This window comes from Hemitrygon akajei, chromosome 19 (genome assembly GCF_048418815.1).
Source record: "Hemitrygon akajei chromosome 19, sHemAka1.3, whole genome shotgun sequence".
Taxonomy (NCBI): domain Eukaryota; kingdom Metazoa; phylum Chordata; class Chondrichthyes; order Myliobatiformes; family Dasyatidae; genus Hemitrygon; species Hemitrygon akajei.
Genome location: NC_133142.1, coordinates 60,314,930 through 60,329,690, shown reverse-complemented (window position 1 = coordinate 60,329,690; position 14,761 = coordinate 60,314,930). Strand labels below are relative to the sequence as shown.

Sequence of the window (14,761 nt, the reverse complement as noted above, 5' to 3'; positions counted from 1 at the left end):
GAGTGTGTGAGTGTGTCTGTCTGTCTGAGTGTATGTGTGTGTGTGAATGCGAATGTGTATGAGTGAAGACACACACTCAATGATTTGAAGATGCACATGTTTTCAGACCAGCCTCTTCCCCTCCACCATCAGATTTCTGACCAGTCCACGTACCCATGAACACCACCTTACTTTTTGCACTAGATTTTTACATTTCCTGTTGTAACTGAGAGTAATATTTTTATGTATTGCACTGTACTGCTGCTGCAAAACAACACATTTTTGAGATATATCGGTGATAGTAAGGTTGAATCTGATTCTGAATGAGTGAATGAGGCTGACTGAGTGTTCATGTGATTGAGCAAGTTCTACTGTTTCAGGGAGCAGATGAGAGAGTGTGAAGGAATGTTTACAGTTCCAGGGTGTAGAAGTGTGTAAATGCATCCGTACAAGGATGAGTATAAGTCTGTGAAGGGAAAGGACGAGCATTGCATTCAGATAACTTCTTTCACTGCCAGTAATGAAAGCTGGCGAGATACTTTAGAACCGGGTGTAACATGGAAGTCAGCAATGTAATAATACCAATCCTTTTCTACATGTCTGATCATCAGATAGGGCCCTGGGATAATTCCACTGCTCTTGAGATCTGGTACTGTTCACCTGAGAGTGCAGATGCATCATCAAATTAACATTCCATATTAAGCATGGAATAGTGTGTATATGTCTGTATTGTTGGCACGCAGTGTTTCAGTGTTGATTATGTAGATGTGTACAATCTCATTATGTGACACAAGGCTTGACAAAGTATCTCAGAGCCGGAGGTAGCTTACTCTCGACTATCTCACACCCACAGACGAAGCCAGTGCAGAGGAGATTAATGCTGACTTCTGTGGAGCGTTTCAGTTATGAGGAGAGACTGGAGAAGCTGGGTCCATGCTCCCTGGAATGGAGGAAGTTAGAGGGGCAGGATTATAAAGTTAACATTGATGAAGCTCCACTGGTCAGTGTGGTGAGCTGGGCTGGGTAGCCTGTTGCCATGCTCTGTGACTCTGCCTCTCAACATATAGCCAACAGGTCCTGAGGACACAGTCCTCAGAATATGTCCCTTCACATTATATTTTATTTGGAGTAATGTAAAAGCACATTGGGCCACAAGTGGTATGTTGATGGCTGAGACATTAGAAATTCAGCATATGATTCTTGTGAGATGAGTACCATCATGGGGACTTCGGCTGAACAAACACATGAAGGTCTTTATATTACAAACAATATAATTACAAAGCCTGGAAGACAGAGGGGTGCAAAGCAGATGACCTGGACCAAGAGTGCAGACAGCAATATGCAGGATATTGGTTACAATCCAAAACAAAAGTGGAGATATGGTTCAGGACATCAATGTGGGTATACTTATGGAGAAACACAAGAAGTAGATGAGGGAAGACTGGAGCAGATGTAAAGCTACTGCCTCCCAACTCCAGACATCTGTGTTCACACTAACCTCCAGTACTGTTTGAGTAAGGCAGCTTCCTGTGACCATGTGAATTTCCCCTGGTATTCTAGATTCCTCCCACATCCCAAAGACCTGTAGTAATCTACCCCAGTGACTGTGGTAAATTGCTGCTCAGGTGTAGGTGGGTGGTAAAATTATTGAGAATGTGGGGGAAAAGGTTACAAGCAAAAGTAAAGTAGGAATGGGATTGCTCTGTAAACTGGGATAGATTTGATAGGCCAAATAGTCTCCTTCTATCAAGTCAGTGAGGTATACAGCACAGAAGCTGTGAAAACCTGGCATGCCTCCATTAACGAGGAAATCTCCAGATGCTGGATATTCAAGCAACACACACAAAATGCTGGTGGAACGAAGGGTCTCGGCCCGAAAGGTCGACAGTGCTTCTTCCTATAGATGCTGCCTGGCCTGCTGCGTTCCACCACCATTTTGTGTGTGTTGCTTGCTTCCATTTATGCATCCACACTCATGTCCTTTGCCCACTTATCCTTCCATGTCTTCCCTATTCTATCCGAATCCGCCACCTCCTCTGGCAGTAAGTTGCAAATATCAACCAGTCTCAGTGTAAAAAAAACACTTCCCTCTCAGATCTTCTTTAAAATTCCTTCCTCACTTTAAACCTGTGTCGCCCTGTTTTGATACCTCTCTCATGGGAATATTGTGAAGTTGTGATGTAACCTTCAAAATGTTATATTGTGCGTCCAACCAATGAAGACAAGTGTGTCATATTCCTCCTCCTCCACCCAATTGACCTATGTTGCTACTTTCAAAGAACTATGCATTAAAATTGGGGTGGGGTTGCTGTTGTCACATGTTTTGAGGTATATACTAAAATAAAAACTGAACTGGAATTGCAGCATCTCTTTGTTCATCAATGTTCCTCAGTGCCCTGCCACTCACTATATTTTTCCTATTCCTATCTGACTTTCCAAAATCTATCACTTCACGCATATTGGGATTAACTTATATCTAAGGAAATATGGAAATATCAAAATATAGGAGAAAGAAATGGAATGTTGAAAGAGAGAACATTTTCTTTGATCTGTAAATACCACTACAGATCAAAGGGAAAATGATCTTATTGTACACTGCACACTGTTCAGAATCTGTATTGTACTCACAGCCCTTGTAGATGTCTGTTGGGATCTGCACTGCCATGTATGAATAGTTGACCTTGACCTTGAAGTTCGGGTCATCCACAAATTCTAACTGCAAAGGATTAGTCTGTTCTCCGTCTGAGCTTTCATCATCTCTGTCAGCACCCTGTAGCAGAGAAGACAGAATGAGAAATACTTGCAGGTGTAGAGACACTGACCTCAGGACAGGCCTGAGCAATCCACTCCTGTAGGGAGAGATCAGAAACTCAGAGAGGGTCTTTGTTCAGACATATGCTTGTAGCCAGACTGAATTGTTCCAACCACACTACAGGAACCACACTTTGTACAATATCTGGCATGAATAGCAGTTAAAGAAGAAAGATCCAAATGGTTAAATTCCCCACTATGCAAGCAGAGAGCAGGAAGCAAGAAACTGGGAATTCAAGTTTGGCCCTGGCTCAAGTATTCGAACTAGACAAAGTGAAGTCTGCTAAAAGCAGTTTACCCCTGCACTGTTCTTCATTTCAAAAACCTATAACAATATGAGATTTTAACAAAATACACTGTTGCTGTAGCTCATTACTAGTTTAAATATACATCCACACTCATTTAAAAGAACGATATACAACTCATAAATGACAATGCAGTATCTGGGATTGGTCTTTGCCTGTCCATCTCGTTCCTCCCTAGTGACACCACTTTGCAGATCTCTAGAGAATGCCGCATTGCTCTTTCTGCTGTCGAGTGACGACATTTATCACTTCCACACTGACAGCACCAATTACCACATTCCGGCCCCTCTTCTGCTTCAGATTCTCTCACGGATGTTAATATGATCACTTTTACTGCCCTCAACAGTGTCTCCCAGCTAATGGGGCCAGCTCAGTCTCTGTCATCATCGTGTTCAACTCCAGATCGTTAAACCCCACTCCACCTCACTGCTCCACCAAGACCCTGCCAGACCTCCAAACTTAACCACCTTACAGAATGCCATTCTCCCATAAACTCTAGCCTGACATCCTGTTCAACTAACAGCCTGCCCTCATACCCAATATCCCTCCTCCCTTCCCGACAGGAATTATCCTGTTTCCAGCAGCATTCCTTGTGTCTTACTGGTGGTTCATGTTTAACGATTATCCCAAAATTACTCACAAACCTGCAATCCATCCCAGATCAGTTTTGTACTGTGCTAGGTTAATCTCATGCTGTCTGGGATTAGTCAGTGCCACCTGTCACAGACTAGTCCCATACTGACCTGGGGCAGTCCCGTATTTAGCTCTGTCCTGTTATATTGCCACAATGTGCTTGATGGAACGATGTGCCTTGCATCCCTTCACATTTCTTATCTTACCTCACATTTATTTCATTTCAACATTCAATATAACGAAGTCCAAACCCATGATGTCCTAATAAACCCAGGGGTATAAACACCACTGGACTAGAGATGACCAGGCATCATCTTTGATGAAAATGGCAAAATCTGTCAACAAAATGTTGGATATCATTGATACCTGTACCCGTCTGGAACCCCAAGAAGAGTTTATTTGTCATATACACTGGAAAAGCATGAAATTCTTGTTCATAGGATGAAAATGACTTCCTAGAAATTCTAGGAAAACAAGTGGATTTCTGGAGTACTAAGAGAAACAAATAGTGAAATAGTACATTGATATCTTTCAGAAATCTGTAGATTACAGCAGTTACTTGTTGAGGTTAGCAAATGTAGCCCCACTTTTTGATTTGATTGGGAGAAGTGTGCAGACATAGTAGCTCGTCATTGTGCAAGACTGCTGAGAAGATTTAAAAAGTGATGAGTTTCTTTCATTGAGAGATTCAATCATCATCACGCAAGGCTGCTGAGAAGGTTCCAGGATAAAAGGGAGACACTGCCTAATGGAACAGTCGTCAGAATAGCCTGAGTCAGAGTAGTAGGGCTTTGGGTCATCAGGGCTTCAATGAGAACAGGCCTAGGTGAGGTACAGAGGTAAGTTACTTTCATATCTCTTTTTTCCTCTAACTTAAGAATAGTGGGTACGACTGCAAGGACAGTTTTCTGCTCTGGATGTCAGATGTAGGATATCCGGGAGACTTACAGCCTCCCTGATGGCCACATCTGTGCCAGGTGCACTGAGCTGCAGCTCCTTAGTTAGGGTGTATTAGGGAATGTGAGGAGGTGATCGATAGGAGCTACAGGCAGGTAGTCAGACAGGGGCCACAGAAGACAGATAAGTGTGTGACTGTCAGGAGGGAGAAGGGAGAGCATCAGGTAGTGTGGCTATCCCCCTTAAAAATAAGTACTCCATGCAACAGTGGCTGTCCCTCTGGCAGTGAGTCTGGCCCCATGGCTCAGAAGGGTAGGGAATGGAAGAGGATGGCAAGAGTATAGTCAGGGGGACAGAAAGGCATGAAAAAGAAACACAAATGGTAGTTTTCCTCCCAGTCTTGTGATGTTTCTGAATGGGTTCACAAAATCATGAATTGGAAGGGGAGCCACCAGAGGTCATGGTACATATTGGTACCAACAACATAGGTAGAAAAAGGGAGGAGGTCCTGAAAGCAGAATACAGGGAGTTAGGAAGGAAGCTGAGAAACAGGACCTCAAGGATAGTAGTCTCAGGATTGTCTGTGTCATGTGATAGCAAGTATAGGAATAGAATGAGGTGGCAGATGAATGCGTGGCTGAAGGATTGGAGCAGGGGGCAGGTGTGATCTGTACAAAAAGGATGGATTGTACTTGAATCTGAGGGGTACCAATATCCTGGTGGGGAGGTTTGCTAATGCTATTGGGGAGGGTTTAAACTAGCTTTGCAGAGGATGAGGCAGTTGGTGCCAAGTAGTGACAACTTCTATGAAGTTTGTGAGAAAGGACAGTTAGATGATAGAGCAAAGATGCACTCAGCCTGATGGTTTGAGATGTGTCTACTTTAATACAAGGAGTATGATAAGCAAGGCAGATGAACAGAGCGTGGAACTATGATGTTGTGGCCATTACAGAGACTTGGATGTCTTAGCGGCAAGGATGCCTGCTGAGTGTGATGGGCTTTAGAAGTTTCAAAAAGGACAGGGAGGGAGGCAAAAGAGGTGGGGGAATGGCATTGCTAATCAGGGATAGTGTCACAGCTGCAGGAAAGGAGGAAGACATGGAGGGATTGTCTACTGAGTCAGTGTGGGTGGAAGTCAGAAACAGGAAGGAAGCAATAACTCTACCGGGTGTTTTTTTAAAAATAGACCCCCCAATAGTAACAACTACATCGAGGAGCAGATAGGCAGTTTCTGGAATGGTGCAATAATAGGGCTGTTTTGATGGGACATTTAACTTTTCTAATATTGACTGGGGGGACTTGATAAAGGTATTTAAAATTATGAGGGGGATAGATAAAGTTGACGTGGATAGGCTTTTTCCATTGAGACTAGGGGAGATTCAAACAAGAGGACATGAGTTAAGAGTTAGGGGGCAAAAATTTAAGGGTAACACAAGGGGGGAATTTCTTTACTCAGAGAGTGGTAGCTGTGTGGAACGATCTTCCAGTAGAAGTGGTAGAGGCAGGTTCGGTATTGTCATTTGAAGTAAAATTGGATAGGTATATGGACAGGAAAGGAATGGAGGGTTATGGGCTGAGTGTGGGTCAGTGGGACTAGGTGAGAGTAAGCGTTCGGCATGGACTAGAAGGGCCAAGATGGCCTGTTTCCATGCTGTAATTGTTATATGGTTATATCTTCTTAGAGCAAGGGGTTTAGATGGGGTGGAATTTGTTAGGTATGGTCAGGAAGGTTTCCTGACTCAATATGTAGATAAGCCAACCAGAAGAGAGGTGTACATGATCTGGTATTGGGAAATGAACCTGGTCAGGTGTCAAATCTCTCAGTAGGGGAGCATTTTGGAGCTACTGATCACAACTCTATCTCCTCTACCATAGTGCTGGAGAGGGTAGGAGCAGACAATTTGGGAAAACATTTCATTGGGGTTTTTTGATACTTCAAAAAAAATTTCATTGAAGTATCAGGCAGGAACTTGGGAGCATAAAATGGGAGCAGATGTTTTCAGGGAAATGCACAGCAGAAATGTGGCAAATGTTCTGGGAACATTTGCATGGCATTCTGCATAGGTATGTTCCACTGAGGCAGGGAAAGGGTGGTAGGGTAAAGAACCATGGTGTACAAAGGATGTGGAAAATCCAGTTAAGAAGAAAAGAAAAGCTCATGAAACTTGGTACTGATAGAATTCTAGAAGATTACAAGGCTGTCAGGAAGGAGCTTAAGAATGAAATTAGGAGAGCTGGAAGGGGCCAAGAGATGGCCTTGGCGAGCAGGATTAAAAAATACCCCGAGTACGTGAAGAGCAAGAGGATGAGCTGTGTGAGAGTAGGACCAATCAGGTGCAACTTTGGAAATGTTTGCATGGAGTCAGAGGAGGTGGTGGAGGTATTTAGTGAATATTTCGCTTCAATATTCACCAGTGAAAAGGACCTTGACAATTGTGGGGATGACTTACAGAGGAGATTGCTGAGCCTCTGGTGATGATCTTTGCATCTCGGGGATGAGGGAAGTACTGGAGGATTGGTGGGTTGCAAATGTTGTTTCCTTGTTCAAGAAAGGGAGTAGAGATTGCCTTTTCTCCTTGGATGGAGAATGAGAGGTGACCTGATAGAGGTGTATAAGTTAATGAGAGGCATTGATTGTGCGGATAGTCAGAGGCTGAAATGGCTGCCATTAGAGGGCACAGGTTTAAGGTGCTTGGAAGCAGGTACAGAGGGGATATCAGGGGTAAGTTTTTTAAGCAGAGAGTGGTGAGTGCATGGAATGGGCTGCCGGTGACTGAGGTGGAGGTGGATACAATGGGGTCTTTTAAGAAACTCCTGGATAGGTATATGGAGCTTAGAAAAATAGAGGGTTATGAGTAACCCTGGGTAATTTCTAAAGTAAGTATATATTTGGCACAGCATCGTGGGCTGAAGGGCCTGTATTGTGCTGTAGGTATTTCTATGTTTCTTCTAGCTAAGCCAGGAAATTAGAGTCGTACTTCAGTGGTGGGCAAGTTGTTGGAGAAGATCCTGAGTGGCAGGATTTATAAGCATTTGGAAAGACAAAATCTGATTAGTGATAGTCAGCATGGCTTTATCAAGGACAAGTTGTGCCTTATGAATCTGATTGAATTCTTTGAGGATGTAACAAAACGCATTTATGAAGGTAGAGCAGTGGATTTCAGTAAGGCACTTTGTAAGGTTCCCCATTCAAGGCTCATTCACAAAGTAAGGAGGCATGGGATCCAAGGAGACCTTGTTTTGTGGAGTCAGAATTGTTTTGCTCACAGAAGACAAAGGGTGGTTGTATTCTGCATGGTGACCAGTGGTGTTCTGCATTGATCTGTTCTGGCACCTCTCCTCTTTATGATCTTTATAAATGATCTGGATGAAGAAGTGGAAGGATGGGTTAGTAAATTTGCTGATGCGTGAAGCGGTTCATTTTGGTAGGTCAAGTTTGAAGACAGGATATAGTATTAATGGTAAGACTCTTGGCAGTGTGAAGGATCAGCGAGATCTTGGGGACTGTGTCCACAGGACACTCAAAGCTGCTGCATAGGTTGACAGTGTTATTAAGAAGGCATATGATGTGTTGGCACTCATCAACTATGGGATTGAGTTCAAGAGCCATGAGGTAATGTTACAGCTATACAAGACCTTGGTCAGATCCCTCTTGGAGTACAGTGTTCACTTCTGGTCAGCTCAGTACAGGAAGGATGTGGAAACTAGAAAGGACGCAGAGGAGATTTACAATGATGTTGCCTGGATTGGGGAGCATGCCTTACGAGAATAGGTTGAGTGAACTTGGCCTTTACTCCTTGGAGCGTCAGAGGATGAGGAGTGACCTGATAGAGGTGTATAAGATGATGAAGGGCATTGATCATGTGAATAGCCAGAGGTTTTTCCCCCAGGGCAGAAATGGCTAACATGAGGGGGCATAGTTTTAAGGAGCTTGGAAGTAGGTGCAAGGGAGATGTCAAAGGTAAATTTTTCACACAGAGATTGGTGGGTGCATGGAAGGCACGGCCAGTGATGGTGGTGGAGGCAGATACAATAGGATCTTTTAAGAGACTCATAAGTACATGGAGCTGAGAAAACTAGGGGGCTATGTGGTAGGGTAATTCTAGGCAGTTTCTAGAGTAGGTTACATGGTTAGCACAACATTGTGGGCCGAAAGGCCTGTATGTGTTGTAGATGTCTTTGCTCTATGTTCTAAACTCAAATAAATAAGACTACAAGACATAGGAGCAGACTGCTCCACCATTCCATCATGGTTGATTTATTATCCCTCTCAATTCCGTTCTGCCTTCGCCCCATAACCTTGGATGCTTTGACCAATCAACAACTTATTAACTTCTGTTTTAAATATACTTAAAGTCCAGACCTCCACAGCCATCTGTGGCTATGAATTCCACAGTTTCACTACACTGTGGCTAAAGAAATTCCTCCTCATATCTGTTCTAAATGGATGTCACTATTCTTAGCCCATGCCCTCTGGTCCTTGACTCACCCATTAAAGGAAACATTCTCTCCACATCCATGCTATCTAGGCCTTTCAATATTCAATAGGTTTCAATGAGATCACTCCTTAATCTTGTAAACTCCAGCAAGTACTGGCCCAGAACCATCAAACCCTCCACATATGTTAACCCTTTTATTCCCGGACCATTCTCCTGAACCTCATCTAGACTCTCTCCACTGCCAGGACATCTTTTCTGAGTTTCTCACAATATCCTAAATGCAGTCTGAGCAATGCATCCTTGCTCTTACTGTATATTCCAGTCCTCTTGAAATGAATGCTAACATTGCATTTGCATTCCTTACCACTGACTAAGTTCAGGGACTTAATCTTCAGGGAATCCTGCACAAGGACTCCAAAGTCACTTTGCTCCTCTGATTTTTGAATTTTCTGCCCATTTAGAAATAGCCTTTGTCTTTATTCCTTCTACCAAAGTTCATGATCAAACACTTCACTACACTATATTCTATCTGCCATTTCTTTGCTCATTCTCCTAATCTGCCACAGTCCTTCTGCAGACACCCTGCTTCCTCAACCTGCCCCTACACCTACCTTCATATCATCAGGAAACTTGGCCACAAAGCCATCAATTCCATCATCCAAATGATTGACATACAACATGAAAAGAAGCAATCTTAACAGCAACCCCTGTGGTACATCACTAGTCACCAGCAGCCAACCAGGAACATTTACATCTACGTTTGTACTATTCATTAGCATAAAGAACTGCAGTTCTGTTACAGAATAGTACAGCACAGTACAGGCCCTTCGGCCCACAATGTTGTGCCGACCCTTAAACCCTGCCTCCCAAATTACACCCCCCCCCACCTTAAATTCCTCCATATACCTGTCTAGTAGTCTCTTAAGTTTCACTAGTGTTTCTGCCTCCACCACAGATTCAGGCAGTGCATTCCACACACAAACCACTGAGTAAAAAACCTTCCTCTAATATCCCCCTTGAACTTCCCACCCCTTACCTAAAAGCCATGTCCTCTTGTATTGAGCAGTGGTACCCTGGGGAAGAGGTGCTGGCTGTCCGTTAACTATTCCTCTTAATATCTTATATACCTCTATTATGTCTCTCATCCTCCTCTCCAAAGAGTAAAGCCCCAGCTCCCTTAATCTCTGATCATAATCCATACTCTCTAAACCAGGCAGCATCCTGGTAAATCTCCTCTATACCCTTCCCAATGCTTCCACATCCTTCCTATAGTGAGGCGACCAGAACTGGACATCGTACTCCAAGTGTGGCTTAACCAGATCTGCATCATTGCCTTGCGACTCTTAAACTCTATTCCTCGACTTATGAAAGCTAACACCCCATAAGCTTTCTTAACTACCCTATCTACCTGTGAGGCAACTTTCAGGGATCTGTGGACATGTACCCCCGGATCCCTTTGCTCCTCCACACTACCAAGTATCCTGCCATTTACTTTGTACTCTGCCTTGGAGTTTGTCCTTCCAAAGTGTACCACCTCACACTTCTCTGGGTTGAACTCCCTGAGACAATGTCACTCTGCAATCTTCGACAATCCTCAACACTATCCACACCACCAACCTTTGTTACCTGCAAACTTGCCAACCCACCCTTCTACCCCCAGATCTAGGTCGTTAATAAAAATCACAGAAAGCAGAAGTCCCAGAACCAATCCTTGTGGGACACCACTAGTCACAACCCTCCAATCCGAATGTACTCCCTCCACCACGACCCTCTGCTTTCTGCAGGCAAGCCAATTCTGAATCCACCTGGCCAAACTTCCCTGGATCCCATGCGTTCTGACTTTGTGAATAAGCCTACCCTGTGGTACCTTGTCAAATGCCTTACTAAAATCCATGTAGATCACATCCACTGCACTACCATCATCTATATGCCTGGTCACCTTCTCAAAGACTCTATCAGGCTTGTTGGACATGATCTGCCCTTCATCAGACCATGATTCTCTAAATGCCCATAGATTCTATTTCTAAGAATCTTTTCCTGCAGCTTTCCCACCACAGACTTAAGGCTCACTGGTCTATAATTACCCAGACTATCCCTACTACCTTTTTTGAACAAGGGGACAACATTCGCCTCCCTCCAGTACCATTCCTGTGGACAATGAGGGCATAAAGATCCTAGCCAGAGGCTCAGTAACCTCTTCCCTCGCCTCATGGAGCAGCCTGGGGAATATTCCGTCAGGCCACGGGGACTTATCTGTCCTAATGTATTTTAACAACTCCAACACCTCCTCTCCCTTAATGTCAACATGCTCCAGAACATCAACCTCACTCATTGTCCTCACTGTCATCAAGTTCCCTCTCAGTGGTGAATACCGAAGAGAAGTATTCATTGAGGACCTCACTCACTTCCACAGCCTCCAGGCACATCTTCCCACCTTTATCTCTAATCAGTCCTACCGTCACTCCTGTCAACCTTTTGTTCTTCACATAATTGAAGAATGCCTTGGGGTTTTCCTTTACCCTACTTGCCAAGGCCTTCTCATACCCACTTCTTGCTCTCCTCAGCCCCTTCTTAAGCTCCTTTCTTGCTACCTTATATTCCTCAATAGACCCATCTGATCCTTGCTTCCTAAACCTCATGTATGCTGCCTTCTTCCACCTGACTAGATTTTCCACTTCACTTGTCACCCATGGTTCCTTCACCCTACCATTCTTTATCTTCCTCACCGGGACAAATTTATCCCTAACATCCTGCAAGAGATCCCTAAACATCGACCACATGTTCATAGTACATTTCCCTGCAAAAACATCATCCCAATTCACGCCTGCAAGTTCTAGCCTTATAGCCTCATAATTTGCCCTTCCCCAATTAAAAATGTTCCTGTCTTCTGATTCTATTCTTTACCTTGATAATGCCAAAGACCAGGGAGCAGTGGTCACTGTCCCTCAGATGCTCACTCACTGAGAGATCTGTGACCAGACCCGGTTCGTTACCTAATACTAGATCTAGTCTGGCATTCCCCCTATTCGGCCTGTCAAAATACTGTGACAGGAATCTGTCCTGGAGGCACTTAAACTCTGCCCCATCTAAACCATTGGAACTAATTAAGTGCCAATCAATATTAGGGAAGTTAAAGTCACCCATGATAACAACTGTTATTTTTGCACCTTTCCAAAATCTGCCTCCCAATCTGCTCCTTGGTATCTCTGCTGCTACCAGGGGGCTTATAGAATACCCCCAGTAGAGTAACTGCTCCCTTCCTGTCCTGACTTATACCCATACTGACTCAAAAGAGGATCCTGCTACATTACCCACCCTTTCTATATCTGTAATAGTATCCCCTGACCAGTAATGCCACCCCTCCTCCCCTTTCTCCCCCTCTATCCCTTTTAAAATACTGAAATCCAGGAATATTGAGAATCCATTCCTGCCCTGGTGCCAGCTAAGTCTATGTAATGGCCACTACATCATAATTCCATGTATGTATCCAAGCTCTCAGTTCATCACCGTTGTTCCTGATACTTCTTGCATTGAAGTACACACAATTTAGCCCTTCGACCTTACTACCTTTCCTCAAAGCCTCTCTATGTTAGATCTGGCTTTACTCCATGCACTTCTTTCACTGCTCTATCGCTCCAGGTCCCATCCCACTTGCAAATTAGTTTAAATGCTCCCAAACCATGCTAGCAAACCTACCTGGGGGGGGGGGGTGTCTCCCAGCGCTCGTCCTCGCTGCTCTGCCGGACATCCAACCACGGATGTCCTTCATCCCATGTCTATGTCGCTGGCGTTGAACATGGAGCACAGGTTGGTGGACGAGATTCTGGTCTGACCTTTAGCTTGACTAGTGTCTTATAAAGGCTCAGCATTATCTTCTTGTTTTTATATTCTATTCCCCTTGAAATAAATGGCAACATTGCATTTACCTTCTTTACCACAGACTCAACCTGTAAATTAACCTTCTGGGAGTTTTGCACGAGGACTCTCAAGTTCCTCTGCACCTCCAATGTTTGAACCTTCTCCCCATTTAGATAGTAGTCCACAATATTGTTCCTTTTACCGAAATGCATTATCATACATTGCCCAACAATGTATTCCATCTGCCACTTTTTTACCCGTTCTTTCAATTTTTCTAAATCCTGCTGCATTCGCATAGCTTCCTCAGCACAACCTACCCCTCCACCCATCTTCATATCATCCACAAACTTTGCCACAAGGCTATCAATTCCATCATCCAAATCATTGACAAACAATATGAAAAGTAGCAGTCCCATTACAGACCCCTGAGGAACACCACTAGTCACTGGCAGCCAACCAGAAAAGGCCCCTTTTATTCCCATTTGCTAACTCCTGCCTGTCAGCCTTTCCGCAACCCATAGCAATATCTTTCATGTAAAGCCATAGAATTTTATCTTGTTAAGCAGCCTCATGTGAGGCACCTTATCAAACCTTCTGAAAATCCAGGTAAATGACATCCACTGCCTCTCCTCTGGTCCATCCAGCTTGTTACTTTGTTGGAGAACTCTAACAGATTTGTCAGGCAAGATTTCCTTTTACGGAAACTATGCTGACTTTGACTTATCCCCAGAGTGGTGCTGGCATTCTGCATATGCTATTTGCTGCTTTCGTGTTGTGTGTTTGTGTTGTTTGCTGTGTATGTGACAGTGTCCCTACAGTTATTTCCCAACATGGTGAATCGTTGCCAAATGCTTTCTGAAACAGAAGCCTGAATGATGTGTCTTTTTCATTTGTGCACTCTCAAATGTCACTCAGAAATATTTTGGTAAATGTGCATTTCAGTGCTACTGAAGTTAAGTGCTGGAACACTGCCCAATCTGAAACCCAGTGTTAACACCAGCCTCTCTCTGGTCAGTCATAGAAACAGATCCTATGATCCAACTCCTCCGTGCTGACCAAGTTGTCCAGCTGAGCTGCTCCCATTTGCCTGCATTTGAACCGTATCCCTCTAAACCTTTCCTGTCCACGTATGTGTCAAACGTTGAATGTACAGTGAGAAGTGTTCAAGACTCTCCACCATCTGCTGTTTTGATATCACTTAGCACTGGGTTGTGTGTTTGAGCTCTTGCACGTTGAGGAATTAACATTGGCAACAGCGGCATTTCACATCACCCTGACAGCCCCGGCAAACCAGTCAGCCAAGTTGAGAGTTTACAGTATATTGGACCTTTGGAAAATGATACTGTTTGGGAGCTTAATGTCCAAGGGTATACATTGTATCGAAAGGACAGACAGGAAGTGGAGGGGGTGGCGTTGCTCTGCTGGTAAAACAATGAAATCAAATGATTAGAAAGAAGTGACATAGGGTCGGAAGGTGTTGAATCCTTGTGGATACAGCTAAGGAACTGCAAGGGTAAAAAACTTTTAGTATCCTCCTTTACATTATTGGCTAGCCTGCCCTTATACTTAATCTTTTCCCTACTTATAGAATTTTTAGTTACCTTTTCTTGGATTTTAAAAGGTTCCTAATCATCCAACTTCCCACTCACTTTTGCTACCTTATATGCCCTTTCCTTGGTTTATATGCAGTCCTTAACTTCCCTTGTCAACCATGATTGCCAATCCCTGCCATTTGAGAACTTCTTCTACGGAAGACCACCCAACATGTTGCAGGATTTAGAGGAACAAATTTGTAGGAAGATCACAGACTATTGCAAGAATCACACACACTCAAAGTGC

At 43.9% G+C, this 14,761-nt stretch overlaps 1 protein-coding gene across 8 annotated transcripts in view; it reads right to left on the bottom strand.

Annotated features, from left to right (window-relative positions):
* Nucleotides 1–14,761, bottom strand: part of cacna2d2a (calcium channel, voltage-dependent, alpha 2/delta subunit 2a) — a 904,752-nt gene that overhangs the window by 287,245 nt on the left and 602,746 nt on the right. For all 8 annotated transcript variants that reach the window (XM_073072600.1, XM_073072591.1, XM_073072592.1 and 5 more), the window contains one exon: nucleotides 2,608–2,749. In XM_073072600.1, the coding sequence (XP_072928701.1) occupies nucleotides 2,608–2,749 (142 nt within the window). The remainder of the gene's footprint in view (nucleotides 1–2,607; nucleotides 2,750–14,761) is intronic.